Source organism: Emys orbicularis, chromosome 2 (genome assembly GCF_028017835.1).
Source record: "Emys orbicularis isolate rEmyOrb1 chromosome 2, rEmyOrb1.hap1, whole genome shotgun sequence".
Taxonomy (NCBI): domain Eukaryota; kingdom Metazoa; phylum Chordata; order Testudines; family Emydidae; genus Emys; species Emys orbicularis.
In genome coordinates, this window is record NC_088684.1 from 263,972,343 (window position 1) to 263,998,976 (window position 26,634).

At 46.4% G+C, this 26,634-nt stretch overlaps 1 protein-coding gene across 1 annotated transcript; it reads right to left on the reverse strand.

Annotated features, from left to right (window-relative positions):
- Positions 1 to 832: 832 nt before the first annotated feature.
- On the reverse strand, positions 833 to 21,007 carry ENKUR (enkurin, TRPC channel interacting protein). Its single transcript, XM_065400077.1, has 5 exons — positions 20,931 to 21,007; positions 17,525 to 17,670; positions 13,567 to 13,796; positions 3,108 to 3,254; positions 833 to 1,006 (listed from the first exon to the last, which is right to left on the reverse strand). Exons 1-5 carry the CDS (start codon positions 21,005 to 21,007, stop codon positions 833 to 835), a joined length of 774 nt encoding a protein of 257 aa, XP_065256149.1.
- Positions 21,008 to 26,634: the final 5,627 nt, after the last annotated feature.

Below are 26,634 nucleotides of genomic sequence, written 5' to 3' on the forward strand. Positions count from 1 at the left end.
TTAAAGTGGGAAACAAGCAGCAGGAAGGAGAAGCAAAAGTTTTAGTTTTCATGCAAAATGCAATTGTAGTTTATAATATGCCAACACTGCATTATGCCCAAGTCATGCCCATGTGTTAACATCACTTTCAATTTAACATTATATGTATAATGGAAGGAACCAAAAAGTACTCCTCCTGCTATACATTTATCACAGGATTATGAAATCATTCATTCCCCAACACAGTGTACTCTGCTGTCCATGGTAACACTACTATTGGAAGGTTACACTTTTTAGTGGCCTCCACTGTAAATATACTGAAAATTGTTCTTAGTAATAAAAATGAAGAAATAAAGCAAAGTATGATATAGTAACCAAATTGTTTATAAACAGAATGATCCAAAGCTTTCCATTATTAGCAGTTCTTTAATAACTAGTATGCAAGTCATTTCTACCCTCAGTGTGTTTACCAGGTTCACTTCTAAGATGAATTAGTTCAATTACTTAGCATTTCCATGCCAAAAAATAAGTGCTTTGAACATATCAAAACTGTCTTTTATCAGTCTTTTATATAACATTCCTAGGAAAACTAGATAAAGGAGATTTACTTTAATAACAAATAAAACTTGTACTTCTTTATTGAAAATGAAAATAATATAGAATTTTATTTGAAAAAATATGTGAATTATACAGTTGAAAAATTCCTTAAATGTAACAACTTGCTAAAATTCTATTATATTTGTATAAAATAGCTATTTCTCTTTCTCTGAATAAGGTGGACTTGTTTCATTTCCTTCTTCTAGGCATCTACATTTTCTTCTCAGGGTAAAAAAAATTCTTTGCAAGGCAGTTCTTACTTATTTGCAATATAGATAATTTTGTGCTTCTCAATTATATTAATGTCATGCTCCAGTTGTTTCATCTGTGCTTCCAGCCTTTCTTTATGGATCTTCTTTGGTAAGGTGTCTATTTCTACAGAAAGGCCCTGGAACTCATGATGTACCTCTTCCCAATTCTTTTTCAGACCCTAAATCCATTATATGAAAAGAAAACTTATGAGAATAATTTATTTTGTTTAAATGCTATATTTATACAAAGTATGTATTTAGCAATATTAACAGACATTTTGCCCTGTGATATGTGCTCACCTCCCTTAACAATGAACAGATGTTAAAATAATTGATTAACATCTGGATAACATTTAATGGGGCCAAATAAGTGGGCACAATTCATTAATCTCTTAAAAGTCAATGTAGTAATAGCAAGGATGAATTTGGCCTGGTGTCCTAAAATAGGTAGGGTGATCTAAGCAATGCTTACATTTTAATGGAAAGTTAATATATTACAGATTTAAAATGGCATTCTAAAGTGACTACATTTGGCATTACAAGACTTGCTTTATCTGTGTACTTGTAGCATGTATCTGTGCATGGTTATGTTTTATTTGTAATGGCTATTTTCGAAATCTTTAATGATAATCTGGTAATGTAATCTGTAAATGATTTTTTTTTTTTTAAAGACTATGGCAGCATGTGCATCTAAAGGCAGAATTTGGGCCTGTTTACTTGCTGGTTTATAATGTTATTTTTCTTTACAATCAAAGGCAGTAAAATATATGTATGAAGCTAGTAGCAATTCAGCAGACATGAGGCATTCTTTACTGTTTTGTATTTAATCATGAAAATTAATATAGGATTTATGAAACCTTCCTAGAAGAGTCATTACTTTTTGTCATTTAGCGGTACCTTTTAATGTGTGCAATTCAGATTTGATCCTGCACCACTGAAGACAATGGGAGTTTTCACACGGACTCCAGTGTATAGACCTATCGGAGTTTACTTCCTCCCGGGAGAAGTGGGGAGTCCAAAACATAAAAGTCAAAATTTCCCTCCACGGCTGCTCCAGGGGCAGCATAACAATGTGTTGATCCTTCTTATAGGCTAGATTGTAAATTGACAATCTAGCCCTATATAAAAAATTATGAATTCTGAATCTGTGAGAAATATATACTGAATCTATTCTCAAAGCTCTTTTTTCTCATAAAAAGTATACCCAAAGAAAGTGAAATTGAGAGAAATTTCAGATTTTTGTCCCTAATTGTTTCCATTTATTTATTGTGACATCATAAAGAATTTAAAAGAAGATATTGGGTTATCCAAATAAAGTAAGTATCTGAAAATTTCTTAACTAGCAAAAAGTACTTCTTTCATCACACTCTGATATCTGAAAAATGTCAGAACAGAATGTTATCAAACAAAAAGAATAAGCACGAGAAATTCCAGCCCAGATGGTAGGGTCCCCCCCCCCCAATAAATGTTACAAAGGGCCAATAAATAGGCAGTTACAATGAACATGCTTCCTCTATAATAACTATTATTGTGAGGTTATAAATAAAAGACTCACCACTTTCACAATCCATGGTGCAAACTGAGAAATAGTAGTGGCCTTCTCTCTTTTGCTTTACACAATTTTGCCATTATTGGTGCGAGAGCCTTCTTGTTGACAGCTCCTGACATCTCTGACAGTCTTCCTGTCTGTATCTCTCCACCTCATACCTTTTTTCAAGTCTCAGCTGAAAACGTCTCTTTTTCCCCTTGCCTATACCTCTTTATTTCTCTCTCCCTCTGATATTATTTGTTATCTAATCCTTTTCACTGTATTAGCTAACGCTGGAAAACATTTTGGAATACATGTTGTATGAAATACACTATACATTAAACATGGGGTGTCATGAATTTGGAAAAAAAGAGGAAGCTGTATTTATCTAAGACTCAAAAAGCCCTAATCCTGCAGCTGGAACCCTGTAGCTGCCTGGAGCTTCACTGACTTCACTGAAGCTATGGGGGAAGGTGATCCAGAACTGAAGCCCGAGATGGGAGATACCTGTAAAATTGAACTTTAGAGCATCCTAAACCTGTGAAATTAGAGTCAGATCAGATTGTTTGCCCAGCCCTACCTATAATTATTCTAGAGCTCCATCTAGTGAAAAGCTAGCCAACCCAAACGCATTATTTCTTGTACACCATAGTACTTTGATACATTGTATACTTTCCTGTTACTTATATGGAAATACAAATCTAATTCGTCTTTTGTACTTACCACTATGAAACTTAAATCAAAATGCATACCTGTAGGAGACTTTCCCTTTCTTCATCAGAGAGCCGTTTCATGGCTTTTTGCCTCAGAGTCTCCTTGACATAGGCATCATACTCTTCTTGGGCTCTCTTTACTTCCTCATTTCTCTTAATTACGTATTTAGGAGTAAGACCATAATCCTGAAAGGTCAAGGAAAAGTTCCCTATAGAAACTTATAAGAAGAAATCAATGAACAATCTGATATAAATATTATCAGTAATGGTATTTTAAATTTACGAAGGTAGCTTTGAATATTGTTTATTACTATTGAACAATAAAATTCATATCAGGGCCATCTTCTGAAAAGCATCAAGCCTGATTCTTCTGTAGTCCGTCCAAAGTCTGTGAAAATGACTCTCATCAATTTTATGTATAAGGCCTCAGAACCAGATGGAAGTAAAAACTGAAACCTCCATATCTAAAGATTGATAGAAGACTCGCCTGTTGAACAGTTTTAGACCAGTTAACCACAGTGCAACTAATTTGATATCAATACTTTCATTACATCAAATGCCATACTTTGAAATGTACATTCCTTTGCTTTTCATGTGTACAGATTTTTGTTATAACATTATATACTATAGAAAAAAGTCAAAATGTTTAATATAATGTGTTGCAGAATGTCTGAGAGACATCGTTTTGCATTAGGAGTGATATACAGCAGTTTCTCTGGGCAGGATTGTGTTTCAAGGAGGTACACTTCCTTCAGAAGGTCCCAGATATACACGGGGAACACACCCTCTACATCATCCTTTAGAAGAGCACTGTACTGTTCTCATTGCACCCAGCTAAATCTGCTGGAGGAGGCAGTCAAGGGCTCACCTCCTTCCCACCATCTTTGGGGTGGCTTGTGACCCAATGGTTGCTGGGTGGGACTGTGACCGTGCCTGGCCATTGCATAGGTGGTGCAAGGGATGGGAACATTTTTTGCTCCTTCCTCGGTATTTGCTCACTTGCTCAGCTATTGGGCATGAGGTTCCAATGAATTCCAGAGGTAATGTACAAAACAGACAAAAATCCCCTTGACTAGAATGTGGCTTTACATACTAAAATTTACTTTCTAATGGATCTTTCAAAACTGCTATAAGTACTAGTGTAGTTTCAAATGTAAAATTCTGCATAAATTGGTGGGTAAGCAAACATAATGAACACAATTTCCTTTGTGATATTTTGTAAGGTTTTTCAAATCAATATCTTGTTCTGTACAGCAATTCTGCATTTATTGCAAGTTTTATGATCTGAATATGGATTGCTGCTCCTCTTTTGGACATAAAACAGGTGCTCATTTGTATGCAAAAGTGTGTGATTAGGTAAAACAGACAGTGTACAGCAGTTTTACTCTTACCCAACTTTTGCAGATGAGAGTATAAGGATATTATTAATCCTAATCAACGTTCACATCACCTTTCATAAAGATCCAATGATTTAGATGTGAGCTGATATTTATGGATACTAGGCAAATGTATCAGGAGGAGACATATACCAGTACCATTCTGGAATGTAAACTGCAGTTTGTAGAGATTTTGCAATTAGTGAACCAATGACTATTTCAATTTTAGCTACACTGGAGGCTCAGGGTCCTCTAAAGGCTGAGAATCCCAGACATTTTTCTGCTTTATTTCCTCCGCACCGCCTTTGGCCCAAAGCTGCATATCACAACGACCATCCAGTGCATGGGAAGTTTGGGCTCTACTAGAAGCCTACCAACACCACTCCTGAAATGGCATAGGGTCGCTGCAGAGCAACATGAAGCACTGTTTCCCCAGTGACTGAGCATACTGCCTTTGCAATACTCCCTGGCTGGCCTAGGAGAGATGTGAGAGTGAGTCAACTCTGAGGCTTGGTCTACACTACAGAGTTAGGTCAATGTAAGGCAGCTTACGCTGATCTAATCTGGTCGGTGAACACACTACAGCTTTGCTCCTGCTGATGTAACTGCCCTACTACACCAACATAATAACTCCACCTCCATGAAGGCGTAGGGCCTATGTCAGTGTACTTAGGGCACGCAGTGTCCATGTTGACACCGTGTTACTTACATCAGCTGTTGGCTGTCATTCTTGTGAATTTCACAGCTCCATGCTGAAGCTGTGAAATTGACAAGAAAGTCAGGCTGTCATTGGAGGCAAGTGAGGGGCTCTAGCTAGAGCAGGGGTCGGCAACCTACGGCACGCGTGCCAAACACGGCACGTGAGCCGATTCTGAGTGGCACGCAGCTCCCCTGACGCGGTCCCGGCCCCCAGCCCCACTCAGCCGCACCCCCGCCCACCTGCTCTCCCCTGCGGGGGCAGGAGGCAGAAGCTTGGTTCTGCAGCAGCCAAGCTTCCCCACTCCCCCGCTTCTTCCCCCAGTGTGGTGCTTTCCGGCCCCTCCTCCTCTCCGTCCCTGGCCAATCAGCTGATGGCCCTAGCGAGGGGGAGGGGGAAGAGCGGCAGCGTGCACACAGCTCCGTAGAGGACGCAGAGAGAGGTAGGGACGGAGCCTGGGGGAAGGAGGTGGAACAGGGCATCCCTTCCAGCCCCCTGCCGTGAGCTGCTCAGGGCAGGGGGCTGGGAGCACCCCCATGAGCCCAGCACCCCAGCCTTCTGCCCTGCACCCCCCCACCCCTCTGCCCTGAACCCCCCCACCCCAACACACACCCAGCCTTCTGCCCTGCACCCCCCCACCCCTCTGCCCTGAACCCCCCCACCCCAACACACACCCAGCCTTCTGCCCTGCACCCCCACAGCCCCATCCCTCTGCCATGAACCCCCCCACACACTCAGCCTTCTGCCCTGTACCCAGGGCTGGCTCTAACTTTTTTGCCGCACCAAGCAGCAAGCCCCCGCTGAGCGCCGCCGAACCCCCCCGCCCCCCGCGGAGCGCCGCCGAACCCCCCCCCGAGCGCTGCGCTGCCGAACATCCCCACCCCTGCGGAGCGCCGCGCCGCCGAACCCCGCCCCCCCGAGCGCTGCGCTGCCGAACATCCCCACCCCTGCGGAGCGCCGCGCCGCCGAACCCCGCCCCCCCGAGCGCTGCCGAACACCCCCGCCCCCCGCGGAGCACCGCACTGCTGAAGCCCCCCCCCCCCGTGCTGCTGAAACCCCCGCGGAGCGCCGCGCTGCCAAACCCCCGCCCCCCGTGGAGTGCCACACTGCTGAAACCCCCGTCAAGTGCTGCGCCGCTGAACATCCCCGAGCGCCACGCTGCCGAACACCCCTGTGCCCCCCGCGGAGCGCCGCGCTGCCGAAACCCCCCCCACCGAGTGCTGCGCCGCCGAACAGCCTCCACCCCCCACCGCGCTGCCGAACACCCCCTTCCGAGTGCCGCGCTGCTGAACCCCCCCAGCGCGGAGCACCGCCGAACACCCCCCGCCGAATGCTGCCGAACACCCCTGCTCCCCGTGGAGCGCCGCGCCGCTGAACCCCCCCTGAGCGCCGCGCTGCCGAACATCCCCACCCCCCGCGGAGCGCCGCGCCGTGGAAACCCCCCCCGCGCTGCTGAAACCCCCGCGGAGCGCCGCGCTGCCAAACCCCCCGCCCCCCGTGGAGCGCCACACTGCTGAAACCCCCGCCAGGTGCTGCGCCGCCGAACATCCCCGAGCGCCGCGCTGCCGAAACCACCCCCGCGCGGAGCACTGCCAAACACCCCCCGCCGAGCGCTGCGCTGCCGAAATCCCCGCCAAGCGCCACCGAACATCCCCGAGCGCCGCGCTGCCAAAACCACCCCCGCGCGGGGCACCGCCAAACACCCCCCGCCAAGCGCCGCGTTGCCGAACCCCTCCCCGCGGAGCGCCGCGCTGCCGAACACCCCCCGCCGAGCGCTGCGCCGCCGGAACCCCCCCCGCCGAGTGCCGCACTGCCGCCCGCTACCCCAAGATTGGCCGCCCCTTACCAGGAGCCGCCCCAAGCACGTGCTTGATGGCTGGTGCCTGGAGCCAGCCCTGCCTGTACCCCCCATACCCCCAGCCCTCTGCCCTGAACCCCCCCCACCCCAACACACACTCAGCCTTCTGCCCTGCACCCCCCACACACCCCAGCCCTCTGCTCTGAACCTCCCCACCCCAACACACACCCAGCCTTCTGCCCTGCACCCCCACAGCCCCATCCCTCTGCCCTGAACCCCCCCACACACACTCAGCCTTCTGCCCTGCACCCCCACACACCCCAGCCCTCTGCCCTGAACCCCCCCACCCCAACACACACCCAGCCTTCTGCCCTGCACCCCCACAGCCCCATCCCTCTGCCCTGAACTCCCCACACACACTCAGCCCTCTGCCCTGCACCCCCCAGCCCTCTGCCCTGAACCCCCCCACCCCAACACACACTCAGCCTTCTGTCCTGCACCCCCACAGCCCCATTTCTCTGCCCTGAACCCCCCCACACACACTCAGCCTTCTGCCCTGCACCCCCATCCCTCTGCTCTGAACCCCCCCACCCCAACACACACCCAGCCTTCTGCCCTGCACCCCCACAGCCCCATCCCTCTGCCCTGAACCCCCACACACACTCAGCCTTCTGCCCTGCACCCCCATACACCCAGCCCTCTGCCCTGAACCCCCCACACCCCAACACACACCCAGCCTTCTGGCCTGCACCCACACACACACCCAGCCCTCTGCCCTGAACCCCCCACACCCCAACACACACCCAGCCTTCTGCCCTACACTCCCCACACAGCCCAGCCCTCTGCCCTGATCCCTGAACCCCCCCCCACACACCCCAGCCTTCTGCCCTGCACCCCCTCCCCCAGCCCTCTGCCCTGACCTCTGAAACACCCACCCCCAGGTCTGGGGTCCCGGCCGCAGGCCCTACTCAGCCCGCTGCCGGCCTAGGTGAACAGAACCCCAGGCTGGCAGCGAGCTGAGCAGGCTGGTGGCGTAAGATCAGCATTTTAATTTAATTTTAAATGATGCTTCTTAAACATTTTGAAAACCTTATTTACTTTACATACAATAGTTTAGTTATATAATATAGACTTATAGAAAGAGACCTTCTAAAAACGTTAAAATGTATTACCGGCACGCGAAACCTTAAATTAGAGTGAATAAATGAAGACTCGGCACACCACTTCTGAAAGGTTGCCTACCCCGAGCCAGAGCCTGGCTTCTCCCTAGGCTTCCTGCTGGGCTGTGCCCACCCAACTCCCTGCTGGCAACTGGACTGCTGCCCAGAGGCTCCCTGCTCCCCACAGGTAGCCCTGGTGTTGCCTGGAGGCTCCCGGCTCCTCTCCGCTGGGAGCTCGGCTGTCCCCTCAGGCTCTCAGCTCCCCACTGCAGCTGGGCTCCTGGAGGGGAGCTCTGGGCCTGGAGTCCGGGCAGCTCCTGTTGGGGAGCCAGGAGCCTCAGTGCAGCCATCGGGCTCCCTGTGGGGATCAGGAGTCTCGGGGCAGCTGCCACGTTCCCTACGGGGAGACTCCAGGCAGCAACTGGGCTCCCCATTACTGCTGTGGTTGTAAGTTGATCTACCATAGGTCAACTTACCTTTTTAGTGTAGACATGCCCTGATACTCCACCGGATAGCATGTTGTGCAAATTTCAAGCTTGTTTTTGGTGAAAATGTAATGAAAATTAATTTACACAGAAAACTGTAATTACAGAGCCAAACCCTGGGAAATGGAGCAAAGCTGAGTAAAAGGTCTTTGCTACACCCTAAAATGTTACGCAGCTGAAAAACGGACTTGTAAGCATGTCTGAGTGGCTAAGACATGGATGTTACTACAGGATATGGGGAAGTAGCAGGCCACTCTTCTCCCACCATGATTGGGGTTTGATGCAGTGATATACCACAAAGATCTCTATGACAGTGGTTCTCAACCGGGAGTACACGTACTCACAGAGAGTACACAGAAGTCTTCCAGGGGGTACATCAGCTCATCTATATATTTGCCTAGTTTTACAACAGGCTACATAAAAAGCAATAGCAAAGTCAGTACATACTAAAATTTAATACAATGACTTGTTCATACTGCTCTATATACTATACACTGAAATGTAAGTACAATATTTATATTCCAATTGATTTATTTTATAATTAGATGGTAAAGGTGAGAAAGTAAGCAATTTTTCAGTAATAGTGTGCTGCTACTTGTATTTTTATATCTGATTTTGTAAGCAAGTAGTTTTTAAGTGATATGAAACTTGGGATACGCAAGACAAATCAGACTCCTGAAAGGGGTACAGTAGTCTGGAAATGCCAATGCTCTATGACATTGTGCAGAGTCCTTGTAAAAAGTATCTCTTTGGGGCAGCTCCCTAGCGAGGCTAGGGCCGCTCAACATGTCCAGTTACCACCACGGGATTGGCCCAGTACAGGCCACAGACTCTTAGTCCCTTGCAGCAGGCCCCACCCTTGTGGACTTGCTTACTTTGTTTACAGGTGGGGAAAAAGCAAAAGTTCACATTCAACACAAAACAGGCTCCTCCTGGTGTCAATAAAAAGCAAAAATATCTGTGGCACCACCTTACTTCAGGGGTGCCTGGGCAGCAGCTTTGTCAGAGTCCTTATGGCTGAGTAGCCAAGTCAGTTTCTCTCTATTGGGCTTGCCCCTGGGGTTCACTGGGAGTGTTTCTGCATGAGGGTTCCCCCTGCTATTTCAGGAACCACTCGTCACTCCCTTCTCAGGGCTTCCCCCCCTTGCATACTGCAGCTTCCTCGTTTTACAGCCTTCTTCCCTAACATGCATGACTGGCGGGGCCAGAGGGGCGGGGCTATCTTAGCACACAGAGCAGCCCAAACCCCTTTCCTGTTAGTGTAGGGTTTATACATGCCTTCACATACCCTCCCACTCAAAAATGACACCAGCGATTCATGTTGTGCAGTGAATGTGCTGTCCTTGTCAGTTGTAGTGTCTGTGCCTTGAGAAAAGAAATTAGCGTTTGTATGAGCCTTGCCTGCTCTGTGGGACATCTGGAATCTGTACAGTTGTAGAACTAAGTACCAATGCATGATCCTCGTGTTTGTGTCTTTCCTTATGAGCAGCCATCAGAGGGTACATGGTCCATAATCAGTGAAAAGGAGGTCCCCAATAAGTAATAATGTAAAGTATCCATGGCCCACTTGATACTCAAGGTTTCCTTTTCGATTACTGAGTATGTCTTTTCACATAGAAATAATTTTTGACTCAGGTACAGTATGAGGTGTTCCTCTTCGTCGATGACCTGTGAATATTGCCCCAAGCCCCACATTCGATGTGTCCATCTAAGTCCTTCGAAAAGTCTGGGTTGAAGAGCATCTGTTTGCATCATAAGCTCTCTTGTAATTTCTAAAGGCCTTACTGCAAGCATCAAACCACTGCATCTTCTGTGGTTTCGCATCCCTCATCAGGTCTGTGAGGGGGGCTGGATGGTTGCAAAGTCTGGCATGAAGTGCCTGTAATATCCAGCCAAACCCAGAAACTGTCTAACTTGCTTCTTGGTCATGGGCCTCAGATAGCTGGCTAAAGCCTGTACCTTGTCCACAAGTGAGTCCACCTCCACCATATTCCCAAGTAGGGGGCATCAGAGTTCCCAATCTTGCACTTAGCCAGGTTGGCAGTTAGGCTGTTGCTGGCGATTGACTGCAATATTTCGGTAACATGGCCAAGATGGCTGTCCCAATCTTGGCTATATATAGTTATTTCATCGGAATAAGCAGTGGCCAGGAGGAGGACCTGGCCCACTAGTCTTTGAAAGGTCACCATGGCTCCATGTAGTCCATATGGCATTGTTCAAGAGTTGTACAGCCTGAATGGTGGGCAAATGCAGTTTTCTCTCTGGACTCTAGAGTCCATGGAATCTACCCCATACCCTTTTGTAAGATTAAGTGTATATATTGTGACAGACCCAGACCAGTGGGGTACAGGAGTCTGGTAGAGGGCAAATATACTGGTCACTGGATGAGTAGTTTTCTGTTCCCTGAGTGACCAGAGAAAGGGGCTGCACTAGAGTAATCAGGAACCTGCTAGAACCAGTTAAGGCAGGCAGGCTAATTAGAACACCTGGAGCCAATTAAGAAGAAGCTGCTAGAATCAATTAAGGCAGGCTAATCAGGGAACCTGGGTTTTAAAAAGGAGCTCACTTCAGTTTGTGGTGCGAGTGTGAGGAGCTGGGAGCAAGAGGCGCAAGGAGCTGAGAGTGAGAGGGTGTGCTGCTGGAGGACTGAGGAGCACAAGCGTTATCAGACACCAGGAGGAAGGTCCTGTGGTGAGAATAAGGAAGGTGTTTGGAGGAGGCCATGGGGAAGTAGCCCAGGGAGTTGTAGCTGTCATGCAGCTGTTACAGGAGGCACTATAGACAGCTGCAGTCCACAGGGCCCTGCGCTGGAACCCGGAGTAGAGGGCAGGCCCGGGTTCCCCCCAAACCTCCCAATTGACCTGGACTGTGGGTTCTTCCAGAGGGGAAGGTCTCTGGGCTGTTCCCCAACCCACATGGTGAATCTCTGAGGCAAGAAACTCCCACCCTTCTGCCCTGCTGTGATGCAACACGCACTGCTGCTGCCGTGGCGTGTGCTGTTACTTGCGAGCCCCCAGGAGCAACATGCAGTGTGACGCTTCTTCCCCCAACCTCTGCCCCCACACCGCCCCTTCTCGTTGAGACCCCACCCTTGCACTGCACCTTACCCCTAATCCCTGCCCTTGCACCCCCTCTTTCCTGCAAGACCCCATCCCCCCACTCACTCATCTCTGCACCCTCCCCCCACCCTACTACCCTTGTGACACGGCTTGCTGTTGCAGGTGCGGATACACATAAAAGACAGCTAGCGGATCGCGGGTTGATTCTGGTGGATGTGGATCCACATTTTTGTATCCACGCAGGGCTCTAAGCATAAGGGCTCCTCTTCCTCTTTCAGGAGATATTCTACTTATTCCCTTCTTGGGGCTTTCTCCCTTGCGGACCGCAGCTTCCTCCTTTTAAAGCCCTTCTCCCTACCATTCATGATTGGCAGGGCTGGAGGGTCAGAGCTACCTTAGTACACAGATTCTCCCAGACCCCTTTCCTGTCAGTGAGGGGTTTATACACCCCATCACAATCCCTCTGTGTAGTGTCTGATGCTTGTCTTTTCCTCCTGCACAGTCATCATGTAGGGCCTGATTTTTCACTGACTTGCACTTTGAGTAGCCAGCCATTTACTCCTCTGCAGTCTTGGCTTTCTGATTTGATAGCACTTTATACCCTCACTACACAGTTGTAAATGACTAGTCAAGGTGCAAAATTCTGGAGAATCAGGACTAGTATTTTTTTAGCTGCTTTGGAGCCCAATGGAGGCTGCACAAGGATTTGGCCTTGCAAATGGAGTTTCACAATAAAGGAGTTTCAATGTGCACTGCAATACACTGAAAAAGTTTAGGATTTTCATTTCTCCTTCACTAGAAATGGAATTTTCATTGTATTATTTTTGAATTTAGCCCATATTGGAAGATATGTTGTCAGCTGTTAGGTGATAGTCCTTGTAAAAATATGGCTCTTGGTAGTATGTACAGCAATGCCCATTTTACTTCAAATAATTTAAAATCTCAACCCTGTCATTAATAATATTACATACAACCCCCTCCAAAAAAAACTATGTTAAAAGAGTGTTATGCACGTTTCAGGGTCATGCACTCAACAGTTAGAAAATGCCAGATTTGATGCATCACAGTTACAGAACTGACTGAAACTCTGTGCCCTCTTTTTGTCCTGGGGTGGAGCACCACGATTCTCCCACTCTTAGACCAGGATCCTGGGGTTACAGCCCCTTGTTCTCCCACAATTACTCAGCAGGCCCGACTGAGTTCAGCCTCTGCAATTCTTCCCTTAGGGAGCTTGTGACTAGAATTTGTTGGAAAATTTCTAACAAAACAGTTTACTTGGAAAATGCCAATCTATGGATCCCAAAATGTTTCACAAAAACACATGGAAACCTGCTTGTTTCCCTGCCAACTTGCCAAGTGGGCTCCTGGGGAGTCTGGGCTTCAAGGATTTGTAGCTCTGGGGCAGCACCACCATGAGGTCTGTCCCAGGGCTGGGGGATCTCAGGGATTCCAATTGAATGGAGAGATTAAGGATATGTCTACACAGCAATTAAACACCCACAGCTGGGCTGGGTCAGCTGACTCGGGCTGCAGGGCTGTAAAATTGCTGTGCAGACTTTTGGGCTCAGGACAAGCCAGAAGCCCGAACATCTACACAGCAATTTTTAGTTCTACTGCCCAAGCCTCATGAGCCCAAGTCAGCGTCAAGTCTTTTATTCCAGTGGTGCCAAAAGTTTGTTGACAATACAAGAGAAGGGGAATGAGAATATTCAAAGCTTATATCTGATCCAAACCTGAATAAAATTTCATGGTGAAAAGAAAAGGCACTTCTCTGGTCCTAGGGCTTTCTCCCTGATGAATTTCAAATGTCTGCTGCAAACAATGGAGTATTAGAAATTCTCAGAAAAAGTCAGATGCATCTTTTAAAATGAAAAGTGTTAGGCAACCCAAATATAACTCACCCTATAATTTAACAAAACATACCTTTTTATTAATGTATTTTGGGACAAGTCCTGAAGCTTCAAGGAGATATTTGTTTCCTTGTCTTGTGTCAACACAAATAGGTTGAGGCTTCTTAGCCACTCCCATGATAACATCTGCTGCATTTGTATTTATGAAATTCTTTTTACTTTGAATTCCCATAAGTGGGTGATCTGTCACGTGTGGCACTGATGGTATTGTTAGTAACCTCTTTCTTCCTTCATCTCTTTTTCCTGTGGAATTAAGCATATGAACATCCTTGTAGCTAGTATAAAGCAGTAAGTAATTTTTCAATGTTAGCATTCTCAGGCATCTCAAGTGGGAGAAACAACTAAAACTGAAAGAAAAAAATGTACAGAATTATTCTGAAATGAAAATCAACTAGGTTAACAACATAAGAATGGCTTGGGAAACTACTGTAATGAAAAACTACTTAAAGTTCGTTGGACCAAAAACCTACAGAAAATCTACATGGCTTCTGATCAGGTTTTACACTGTAAAATCCATTTAAAAGTACTATCGTATAAGACTTGATCCATATGTTTTCTGCTAGCTGTAGGAGAATTATACTACTTAACTTATGTTTTACCATCATCAAAGAAATATTTTTAAATTGTGTATAATATTTTATAAAATTAAACATGTGCATTACTTTATTACTTTACATGGAAGAGAAAAATTAAATGTTTATACTTATGTATTTTAGCTCTCTTTAATACATTTTGTCTTTTTTTAAATAAGTTACTCAAATGGTCTCATTTTGCTCTTCATTTCATCTACCTTCCTATCTGCTCTGTTCCTCTATCTGCTCCTAAACCCATGCAAATGCTTGCCCGATCCTCCTCTCTCCCTACGCATTCTGCTCACGCTTTTGGCTTCCTTCTCCCCTGAACATGCTGTCAAGTTGTCTCATTCCCTCTCTCACGGAAAGACCGCTGGCAGTTCTAGTCCTACTGGGAGCTTCAGTCACTGAAGGTAGCTTCTGTTTCCTTTCTTCCTCTTGTGTGACAGCAGTCCACTAGTGAAAGCTGTAGCGATGGCTCATCCTCTTTGTTTTCAGCTGCTTTTACAACTGCAGAGGCAGCTGGAAACAAGGAGAAGATGCAGTACCAAATAATCAACCAGCTCTCTGTGAGCCACCAGTAAGTGTTCAGTGGGCCATTAGTGGGCCACAGACCAGAGTTTGAGAACGAATAAAAGTATGTTTCTGTACAATGGATTATGTGGTAAAAGGCTAACAGTAAAAGCAGCTTTTGTAAAACTGTTGGGAGGTACTGTCATTCAAGAGAGCAGCTGTTTTATTTGTAATACTGTACCTTCAATTCTTGACATATTACATTTAGGCACTACAGCGCATACGGTACATACTTTCTTTGTAATTCTGTTTCTTTGAATTGATCATTACACAGGATTCTCACTCTTGGGTCTCAAACATTTAGATGGAGACTGACTGGGAACTCTCAAAACTAAGGAGTTTTTGAGGGTTGCACCCTTATCACACCCATCCACCAATGCCAAGAGGTGGAACACTCTTCTCCAGCAGCACGAGTGGTACAACAGAGTGAAGCACTCAACTGTCATTCCTTTTTTGAGCAAAAAGATGAAACATTCAACTAAGTACATCCATACAGGTAAAAATCCTGGGAGATTATATCAGTAAAGAAGCAGAATTACAATGTAAGTGATTTCTCCTTCTTTAAAGACACCATCATCTAGGATTCTCACTTTCACAGTGTACATAGCTTGAGGGATGTCCTTTCTACTAAAAAATTCAGTAATACACACTGCATCCGACAGTGATGAAAATATCAATCCATATTAAATAAACAACTACACCTCTACCTCGATATAACGCTGTCCTCGGGAGCCAAAAAATCTTACCGCGTTATAGGTGAAACCGCGTTATATCGAACTTGCTTTGATCCACTAGAGTGCGCAGCCCCGCCCCCCCAGAGCACTGCTTTACCGCGTTATATCCGAATTCGTGTTATATCGGGTCGCGTTATATCGGGGTAGAGGTGTAGTAAGGTTTCTTTCCTTTCTTTCCTTTTTTAAATAAGGGAAAGGAAGGATCAGGGACCTCCAAAGAACATCAGCCAAAAAAACAAAGACCTTCCAGACTGAATCCAATAAAATGAAAATTTGCCAACCTAAACAAGGGGTAGCACAAAAGAAACAAAAATTCTAAACGGTGGGAGAGTTCACACCCCTTTACTTCAGAGGTATAGGCCTGGGAAACCAATGAAGGATTTACTGGGAGCGGAAGTTTACAAGAAACGTAAGTTACATAAATGTAAGCCAGGAGGGTCATGTAGCTACCTGCATTTGTCTACGTTTAAAACATCCCTGAGGTTCATAGCGAAAGCTGCTTGCTCTACTTCTGATAGTGTAAGAGAGGATGTGACCTTCTAAGTATCAGCTATCCAGGTCATACTAATAATAGATGGTAATAATTAGGGCCCTACCAAATTCACGGTCCATTTTGGTCAATTTCGCGGTCATAGGATTAAAAAAATTATAAATTTCATAATTTCACATATTTAAATCTGAAAGTTCATGGTGTTGTAACTATAGGGGTTTTGACCAAAAAGGGTGTTGGGCAGGGGGTTACAAGGTTAGGTTTTGGTATTGCCACCCTTACTCCTGCTCTGCTGCTGCTGGAGGTGCTGCCTTCAGAGCTGGGCAGCCGGAGAGCAGCAGCTGCTGGCAGGAGCCCAGCTCTGAACACTACTGCCAAGAGCAGCGCAGAAGTAAGGATGGCATGGTATGGTATTGCAATCCTGACTTCTGCGCTGCTGCCTTCAGAGCTGGGCCCTCGGCCAGCAGCCGCCACTCCTCAGCTGCCCAGCTCTGAAGGCAGCAGTGCAGAAGTAAGGATGGCAAGGTCTGGTATTGCCACCTTTACTTCTGTGCTGCTGCTAGCGCGGTGCTTCCTTCAGAGCTGGGTGTCTGGCCAGCAGCTGCCACTCTCCAGCCACCTTGCTCTGAAGGCAATGCAGAAGTAAAGGTGGCAGTACCATGACCCCCCTACAATAACCTTGCAAACCCCCATAACTCCCTCTTGGATCAGGACCTCCTGTTTGAGAAATGCTGTTTTCACCCATGAAACCTGTATAGCAGTGGTTCTCAAACTTTTTTTTCCGCGGACCAGTTGAAAATTGCTGAGGGTCTCGGCGGACCACTTAATGATCTTTCCAAATGTTGTTTGTACTGTTAGCTAACTATTGTAAAGCACTTTGGATAAAAGCGTTATATAAAAAAAACCTTAGTAATAATTAATGTTTTTTTGTTCTACAAATAAAAGCACACAACTCATATTTTAATATCAGTAGTCTAACCTTTCTAATGTGTTGGATGTGTCCTCTCTCCCCCACTGTGGCAGCCCCCGAGCTGGGGCTGGGAAGGAGGGAGGTCTCTCCCTCTCTCCCCCGCCCTTCATTCTCTTGCGTGCAGCCACCCAGGCACGCACCTTAGAGGGAACTATCCGCGGACCACCTGAATGGAGCTCTTGGACCACAGTTTGAGAACCTCTGCTTTATAGCATAAAGGTAAAAGTACACAAAAGATCAGATTTCATTGCCCCCGAAGCTGCGGGACCGGCGGACCTCCCGCAGGCATGCCGCCAAAGGCTGCCTGACTGCCGCCCTCATGGTGACCGGCATGCCGCCCCCCGCAGCTTGCCGCCCCAGGCACGCGCTTGCTGCGCTGGTGCCTGGAGCCGCCCCTACTTTTACATAGCAAAAGGAGGGAGAAAAAAACATTAAAAAAAAACCCCAGAACAATGATTATTAAACCACAAATACTGGCGAGAACACAAGGGCAGTCATAGCATATAGAACTAGTTTAAACTTTAAAAATATGACTAGATTTCAGGTTAATGGGTTCATTTTCAATACTGATACAAATCCTAAAAATACAAGAAACATATGTTACTTTTCACATATTTATGCCAAAAACATACTGTCTGGTAGCTTTGGTTCCTTTGAATGTTTCTGAAGAAAGTTTTTTGGAGATGGTACTTCAATTTTTGCTGGTCCCATAGTTTTCCATGGAGCTCTATTTTCTTCTATTTCATGTTTCACAGATGGTCTAAATGTTGATATATATCTTTAGTGTTGAAAAAATAACCAGAAAGTAGTTAAAAGTCAGAAAGTATTTTTTATTTATATATATATATATACCTCTACTCCGATATAACGCTGTCCTCGGGAGCCAAAAAATCTTATGGCGTTATAGGTGAAACCGCGTTATATCGAACTTGCTTTGATCCGCTGGAGTGCGCAGCCCCCCCGCCCCCGGAGCACTGCTTTATTGCGTTATATCCGAATTTGTGTTATATCGGGTCGCGTTATATCGGGGTATAAATATATATATTGCAGTCTTTTTGTCTATAGATAATATTCAAATAAATGTCGTGGCTCCACAAAAATGCTTTGAGTACTGCATACAAAAAGTAAGACATTATAGCAACATTTTTATGAGATTAAAGCATAATTTTGCATTACACACATTGCTTGGTCTTCTTTTTAAATCATCTGCATCTTAAAATGACATTTTCTTGTGGGTCTTCAATCCAGCAGGATTAGCACATCAACTTCATTATACTTTGTATAAGTATCATTCAAAATATGCATACAGGGTTTCTGAATGAAGACTTCAACTACATTCATGGGACTTTCCAGAGTTAAGCATATACAGTATAAGGAGAGAGCAAGCCACAATATACAATACATACTTTACGTAGCATTCCTCCAAAAGAGGCAGCTTCTGCCAATGGACAGAGCAAAGAGCCACATTATTAGTTGTTATTATTACTAATTATTATTACTGGTACTGCTGTAGCACCTAGGGGCCATAGTCATAGACCAGAACCCCACTGTACTAGGCACTGTACAAATGTTTTTAGATTATATTGCAATCACTTATATTGAGGCCAAAAACGTACTATTTTTCAAAAATGGATTAGAAATTTATATTGACTATGACAGCATCTATAGTTACATTAGATAAGATAGAATTATATTATAAAGGTATACACAGCCTCATGCTTCAGAACATATGTTAACCACTTACTGATGGGGGTTGTGTAAAAACTTCTCCTATGGGTGTGTTATTTCATAATTGTCCCCTGGCTGCAGGGTTTCTTTCACCTTCATCTGAAGCATCTGGCACTGGCTAATGTCAGAGTCTAGACTTAGGGTATGTCTACACTACCTGCCGGATCGGCGGGTAGTGATCGATCTATCGGGAATTGATTTATCGCATCTAGTGTAGACACGATAAATCGATCCCTGATCGCTCTGCCGTTGACTCCTGTACTCCACCGCGGCGAGAGGCGGAGTCGACGGGGGAGCAGTGGCAGTCGACCTCGCGCCGTGAGGACGCGAGGTAAGTTGACCTAAGATACGTCGACTTCAGCTACACTATTCTCGTAGCTGAAGTTGCGTATCTTAGGTCGATTTCCCCCCCCCCCCCCCCGTTCCTCCCAATGTAGACCAGGCCTAAAAGGACCATTGGTTGGAGCCAGTACAGCAAGTTCTATGTTCCAATATCATATACTTCTTATATAGGGCTGATCCTGAACGACTGAAATCAATGGCAATTTTGTCACTGGCTTCAGTGAGTGCAGATTTAGGTCTAAGAACTCAGGCATGGAAGCATTTATACACTCTATGTCCATAATTCTGGACATGATATCTGTAATGCAATAAGGTTGTTCTCCTTGAGAATGGCACCCTAACTTACTTTGTTCAAAGGGGTGATTACTTGTGTGACAAAAACCTGAAAGGAACAATAATAACAACAACAAAAGACACGTGGATTTATGGGCACATCTATCTGTTGTCAAGATATGGATCCCTTGTGGTATCAAATTGTAGTACCCAAAAATTGTTTTTTGTTAATAATAATACATAATAATAACATTGAGATTAAAACTGGAATGTATCAAAGTCATAGAACAAACTGTGCAGTCCTCCCAAATGGCTAAACCCTAAGCTGTTACCCAACAATATGTGACGCATTTTCAAGTATGGTAAAGGCAAAAAAAGACAATATATATAGTACAACCTAGTTAATCAAAAAAAGAACAGAAGGAATTAAACAGGTTCAGCTGAATGGGAGTCATGGTAGCAGCATTAACGAAAATGTGCACAGATGTAAAGGTGTTGCAAGTGCCAGACAGATCATTTCTTTTTATTACAGTCTTTAGATGCAGGTGATCTAAAAGACAGGGAATCACCTTCAGGTTAACAGGGAGATTGGGATTCAAGAGATTTCACATAAATAGTACTGTACTGTACTATTTTGTTTTGCATGAAAAATACTTTGATTGTGTGACTTATTGTGGAATACTGTACAGCTGTCTTCTAGGTACAACCAGATCATGAATAAAAGTGAATGGACAGAACAGGTTGCAACTACCATGGCTCAGAGCTTGTAAAACCAGAGAGAGAGAGAGAGAGAATGCTATTAGAATTAAGGTGAATTTCCATTTCCTTCCGGTAGTGGTTACCTATGGTTCTGATCACATAAATAAGAAATGCCTAGCATTTCCCTAAGTTGATTAAAGGATTTTTCAGAATTGTTGGGTTTTTCATGTAAGAATCTGCTTTCCTTCTTCAATCATGCAAGCTAAGCTACTGAGGTCTAGAAATTGAGGTTATTGTCTCTGACCTCTGGGTAGGAGATAGAGCTTCCTTCTCATACAATTTAAAAACTGGAGAACAAAAAAAAAAAATGTAGAGCTTTTGACATGTATGAGGACAAGGGTCTTAGGATAGCTTCTCTCCTTGACTATTCTTATATTGTCACTGGATTTCCCTCTCTTCCTTCCCAAATGTGAATCAGACAAGTCCCTTTTAATTACACAAAACATTTAGCACATTTACAAGACAAAGTGAAGGAAATAATTTTTCAGTTATGGAGGACTCAGACAATAGGCTATTGAGGGTAGCAATGCAACAGAATTTAAATTAAAAGCTCCTCAGGGCAGGAAACACCTTCCTCTCTATTTTGTATAATGCCAAGAGCATTGCTGGTGTACATTAAATAATAAATAATGAAAAGATGAACGGGCCTGCAACATGCTCCATTTTTCATATATAAATGGTGCAGAACCCAGGAATCTGACAAATTAGCAATGTGGACCCCTTAGTTGGGTAAAGTCTGGACATCTTTGTCCTGTTAACTCATTAACACTTCAGTTTATTTTATAAAAGGAGTGCGCAAAAGGTTGTATTAAATTTGGTTTCTTTTTATATAATAATATAATGGTTAGTAACAAGCCATAGCAAGTGTGTTGTTTGGGTATATATTTACAGCTTTGCCATATCACAGAACAAACTGATTCTTTCTTACCCTCGTACCTTGGTAGTTTGATAGGCTTCTCCTCCACCCGTGGTAGGAGATTATATATGCTCTCTTGGGCGCACAGCGCTGTCATCCTTGGCCTGATGGGGCCCTAGGGATAATGCATTTACATTGTATGCACTGTTGAGGAATCTCCCATGTTTGCTCCCTCTCTTTTTTCTTTGTCATTTTCTCAATCCCTCTTTATCTGCCTCCCTTTCTCCATCTCGTTTTTCCATCCCCCCCGCTACTCCCCCCTTTTCTCTTCCACCACTCTCATTCTTTTCAGCCCTTCTCTTCCCCTGCCCCCTCCTTTCTCTCCTACGACCCTCTCCCACACCATCTCCCTCTCTTCATTCCTCCTCCTCTCCAGCACACTATTCCCCCTCATTCCCCTCCTATCCCCATCACCCCTCGCTTCCCCCCACCCGTCCCCGTGGCTCCCTCCTTCCCTCACCTTGCTCCGCTTGGTCCCGGTTCAGAGAAGATGATGCTACTAGGGATTTGCCTACTGTTGTCTCTTCAGTTGCTATGGGAAACTATTGCTTAGTAACGCCTGTGTGGAGGGGAGGGGCTATTTGTGACCTCATTTCCTTCTCTCTGAGCCTGCTAGCAACTTAGGGGGCGGTACACAACACCAAGAATGGGAAGATGGATGCTGCGCACGCGCACTATGCTGAGCAGGGTGGGAGTGCCCCGGTGGCTGCGCAGGGGCAAGAGCGCTGACGTAGGACGGAATGCTGTGAGAAATGATTGCGCACGCGCTGTTGTTGCCCTGCGTTGGCAGGCTACGGGGGCGATTGCTGCGCATGCGCAGTCCGGAGGTGGTTGGTGCGGTGCCGAGGGGGAGCAAGTTTAAACTTGGCACGGCAGGATAGGCTGTTGAATTTCACGTTGCTCTGCTGGCGGTGCGGTTAATGTCTGGGTTCTGAACCTCGCGCCCGGCCCCTCCCGGGTACGTTTGACCCTCAGTGACTCATTTTAGGGCTCATACTGAGTTACTGGGGCCTCTGCCCGTCCTCGAGGGGTGTTGCAGTGACGAGGTAGCCGCATCCTTCCGCCCCCTGAGGGGTCCCTATGGCCGTGCGGAGTCAGCCGCATCCTTCCGCCGCCTGAGGGACCCCTATGGCCGTGCGGAGTCAGCCGTATCCCTCCGCCTTCTGAGGGGCCCCTATGGCTTGTGGGGTCAGCTGTATCCCTCCGCCCCTTGAGGGGCCCCTATGGCTTGTGGGATCAGCTGTATCCCTCTGCCCCTTGAGGGGTCCCCATTGCATTGAAGGGATACCGTATTCCCCATTCCCTTGAGGGGGTCCCCATTGCAGTAAGGGGGCTGCCATATCCCCACCATGCCCCGGAGGGGGTCCCCATTGCAGTGAGGGGGCTGCCATATCCCCACCATGCCCCGGAGGGGGTCCCCATTGCAGTAAGGGGGCTGCCATATCCCCACCATGCCCCGGAGGGGGTCCCCATTGCAGTGAGGTGGCTGCCATATCCCCACCATGCCCCGGAGGGGGTCCCCATTGCAGTGAGGTGGCTGCCATATCCCCACCATGCCCCTGAGGGGTCCCCATTGCAGTGAGGGGGCTGCCATATCTCCACCATCTCCCTGAGGGTGGGGTCCCCATTGCAGCAAGGCAGCTGCCTTTTCTCCCCATCCCCATTAGGCCTGAAATGAAGTGCTCAATATTGCATTGTTTATTATAAATTCAATTTCATAGTAATAGTACAGAAAATGTTGGTAGGCCTGATTGAAGAAGTTAGGTCTATATACTCTAATTTTCCTCTGAAACATAGTTTGCTCCTTCGTGTAGTATATTGAAAAACAAGAAAACCACTAAGTGTAGCCTGGAATCTATGTTGTATCCATTTTCTGCCTTTTTCTCAGTGGAAATGATAACACCGTTTTGAGTTACATGCCCTCTTTTTTTCTTTACAGCTCCCTTCCACATCTACTGACATTTTGTAACAAATCTTTCTTTAGAATATGAAAAGCTCCTCAGCACAGGGACCTCATCCTTTTATGTGTCACTTTAAAACATCACATAAACCTGTAGTGATAATATATAATTACATACAACAAAATTACGGTAAGAGAAAATTAAGGTTGCAACGTCAAGTATTCAGAAGTTAGCAAGTGCCAGAATTATATTGTCTGTGCATCCTTAATTTGGCCCTCTTGTGTGTATGCATTGTGATATCGTCTTTAATTTCATGATCACTTATTATTTTTTCCACAGGACCCCAGCCTCATTCAATATACAGGATGAATGGTGCTCATTGAATAGGTAGCTATTCAATATTTGGTTGTATTCTGATCATTCAGTGTATGATCCCATGGCTTATATACTGCACAGCCTTCATAGCCTGCTCTGAACATATTTATTAATTTCCTCATGGGCTTTGTTATGGTGCTCTTCAGTTTAGTATCTGAGGTCTGGAACTGAGCATGGGTGGCAGGTTTGTAGAAATTTTGGTGGTGCCCAGAACCTGCCCCCCCCCAACTGCCCCCCACCTGCCTAAGGCTCTGGGAGGGAGTTTGGGTGGGGGGAGGAGGTCTGGGGTGCAGGTCCTGGGGTGGGGATTAGGGTGCAGGAGAGGTGCAGAGTGCAGGCTCTGGGATGGAGTTTGGGTGCAAGCTCTGGGGTGGGGGTGTAGGAGGGGGTGAGGGGTGCATGCTCGGGGAGGGAGTTTGGGGGTGGGAGGGGGTGCAGAGGGAGGGGATGCAGGCTCTGGGAGGGAGTTTGGGGGCAGGAGGGGATGTGTGGGAACGGGGAGGGGGTGCAGGCTCTGGGAGGGAGTTTGGGGGCAGGAGGGGGTGTGTGGGAAGGGGGAGGGGGTGCACGCTCTGGGAGGGAGTTTGGGGATAGGAGGAGGTGCAGGGGTGAGGGCTGTGGGGCTGAGGATGAGGGGTTTGGGGTGTGGGGGCTCAAGGCTAGGGCAGAGGGTTGGGGAGTGGGGTGAGGACTGTGGGGCTGAGGATGAGGGGTTCGTGATGCAGGAAGGGGCTCAGGGCTGGGGCAGAAGATTAGGGTGTGGGGGGATGAGGGCTCTGGCTGGGGTTGAGGATGAGGGGTTCATGATGCAGGCAGGGGCTCAGGGCTGGGGCAGAGGATTAGGGTGCGGGGGGGATGAGGGGTTTGGAGCGTTGGAGAGGCTCAGGGCTAGGGCGGAGGGGCGGGGTAAGGACAGCCTGCCCTGCCATTATGGGAGGGGGGGCACTAGGACCCTGGGGCAGCAGACAGCAGTTGATGCCAGGAGCCGGTGTAGTGTAGGATACTGCTCCGCGTAGGAATGTGCTACACCGGCAGCACAAGCAGGCACTGGAGAGGCGCGCACCACTTTCTTTCAGGCAGGGACGCGGCAGGGCAGGGGGGGAGACGCGCGGAGAGAGGGGTGGCAGGCGGGGGCTGGGGCCCACTCCAGGCAGCGCCGGGGGAGAGAGACCCAGCTGCAAATATTGGTGGAGCAGGGCCCCTAGCCCTGAATATTCCTGGAGCCCGGGCACCACAAAAGAATATAACTCCCCGCCTATGGAACTGAGGTATTTAGGTACCTAACTCTCATTGAAATCATTGGGAGTTAGGCACTTAAGTACTTTTAAGGATCTGGGCCTGAGTCCTTCTCAAACATTGATAAATTTATCTTCACAACTCCATGGTTAAGATGGTAGTATTATGCCCATTTTACAGATGAAGAACTGAAGCATACAGAGATTAAGGTCAGAAGTGTCTTCCAACTTTGAGTGCCCAGTTTGAGACATCTAAGGCTTGATTTTTTTCAGAGAATTTAGCATTCTATAGCACTTCATTTGCTCAGAGCAGAATTCCCATTGAATTCAGTTGCAGTTATGTGTTCAGCACTTCTGCAAATCAGGTACCAGGTATCTCAAGTTATGCACTAAAAAAATGAGGAAAAACAATCAATAGATTCCAAGGCCAGAAGGGACCATTATGATTATCTAGGTGGGCCGGGATGGTTTGTTTACCTGCCGCATCCACAGGTTCGCCCAATTGCAGCTCCCACTGGCTGCGGTTCGCCGCTCCAGGCCAATGGGGGCTGCGGGAAGTGGCGCAGGCCGAGGGATGTGCTGGCTGCCGCTTCCTGCAGCCCCCATTGGCCTGGAGCGGTGAACCGCAGCCAGTGGGAGCTGCGATCGGCTGAACCTGCGGATACGGCAGGTAAACAAACTGGCCCGGCCCGCCAGGGTGCTTACACTGGCAAGCCGCGTTGTCATGAACATACAGCTAAGGGTAGCATAAAATCCCTCCTTTACCTGTAAAGGGTTAAGAAGCTCAAATAACCTGGTTGGCACCTGACCAAAAGGACCAATAAGGGAAGAAGATACTTTCAAATCTGTGGGGGAAGGTTTTTGTTTTGTCTCTCTCTGGGTGTTCTCTCCGGGTCAGCAAGGAATCAGGGCAGGGAAAATACATCTCCCAAAGCCATACCTGAACTAAGCATCTAAGAGTACAAATTGTAAGTAATAGGAAGGAAATGCGTTCGATTATCTTTTGTTTTAGCTTGTGAATTGTCCCTATGCTAAGAGGGAGGTTTATTCCTGTTTTTTTATAACTTTAAAATTTTGCCTAGAGGGGAATCCTCTGTGTTTTGAATCTTATTACCCTGTAAAATTACTTTCCATCCTGATTTTACAGAGGTGCTTCTTTTACTCTTTTCTTTATAATAAAGTTCTGTTTTTTAAAGAATCGGATTGGTTTTTAGTGTCCTAAAAACCCAAGGGTCTGGTCTGTGCTCACCTTGTTAACCTATTTGGTTGGTATATTATTCTCAAGCCTCCCCAGAAAGGGGGGTGAAGGGGCTTGGGGGAATATTTTAGGGAAACAGGAACTCCAAGTGGTCCTTTTCCTGAATCTTTGTCTAACTCAGTGGTGGTGGCAGCAGTACTCAACCAAGGACAAGGAAGGATTTGTGCCTTGGGGAAGTTTTTAACCTAAGCTGGTAGAAATAAGCTTAGGGGGTCTTTCATGCGGGTCCCCACATCTGTACCCCAGAGTTCAAAGTGGGGAGGGAACCCTGATATGCGTGCCAAAGGTTGCCGATCCCTGATCTAGTCTGACCTGTATAACACAGGCCATAGAATTTCCTCAAAATAATTCCTAGACTGTATCTTTTGGAAAAACATCTAATCTTGATTTAAAAATTTCCCATGATGGAGAATTCACATGACCCTTGGTAAATTGTTCCACTAGCTAATTACCATCACTGTTAAAACGTTACACCTTGTTTCCAGTCTAAATTTGTCTAGCTTCCACTTCTAGCCATTGGATGGTGTTATACCTTTCTAGATTGAGGAGACCATTCTCAAATATCTGTTCTCCATGTATGTTCTTGTACACTGTAATCAAGTCATCCCTTAACCTTTTTTAAAATAATTAATTTCAAATCAAACATCCAGACTTGGTATTTAGGAACTCTACATTGGGTTGTTTATTCATTGTTGTCATGGAGGACTAATGGCTTGCGTGTTTTTGAAAAATGAGGATGATTAATTTTTGAATGACACACTAAAGTTTATTTAACCCCCAAGGTCTTCCTCAGGGAGCCAGTTGAACTTTGCTGTATACTTTGGGTGAGTACATAAAATCAGCTGACTCCATCAGGGCCAGTGAATGCCACCCAGGATGTGAACTCATGTGGAGCTTATAAACTCTGCAAGATAGAGACAGCCACTAGGACAAAGAACCTCTTTGATTCTATAGA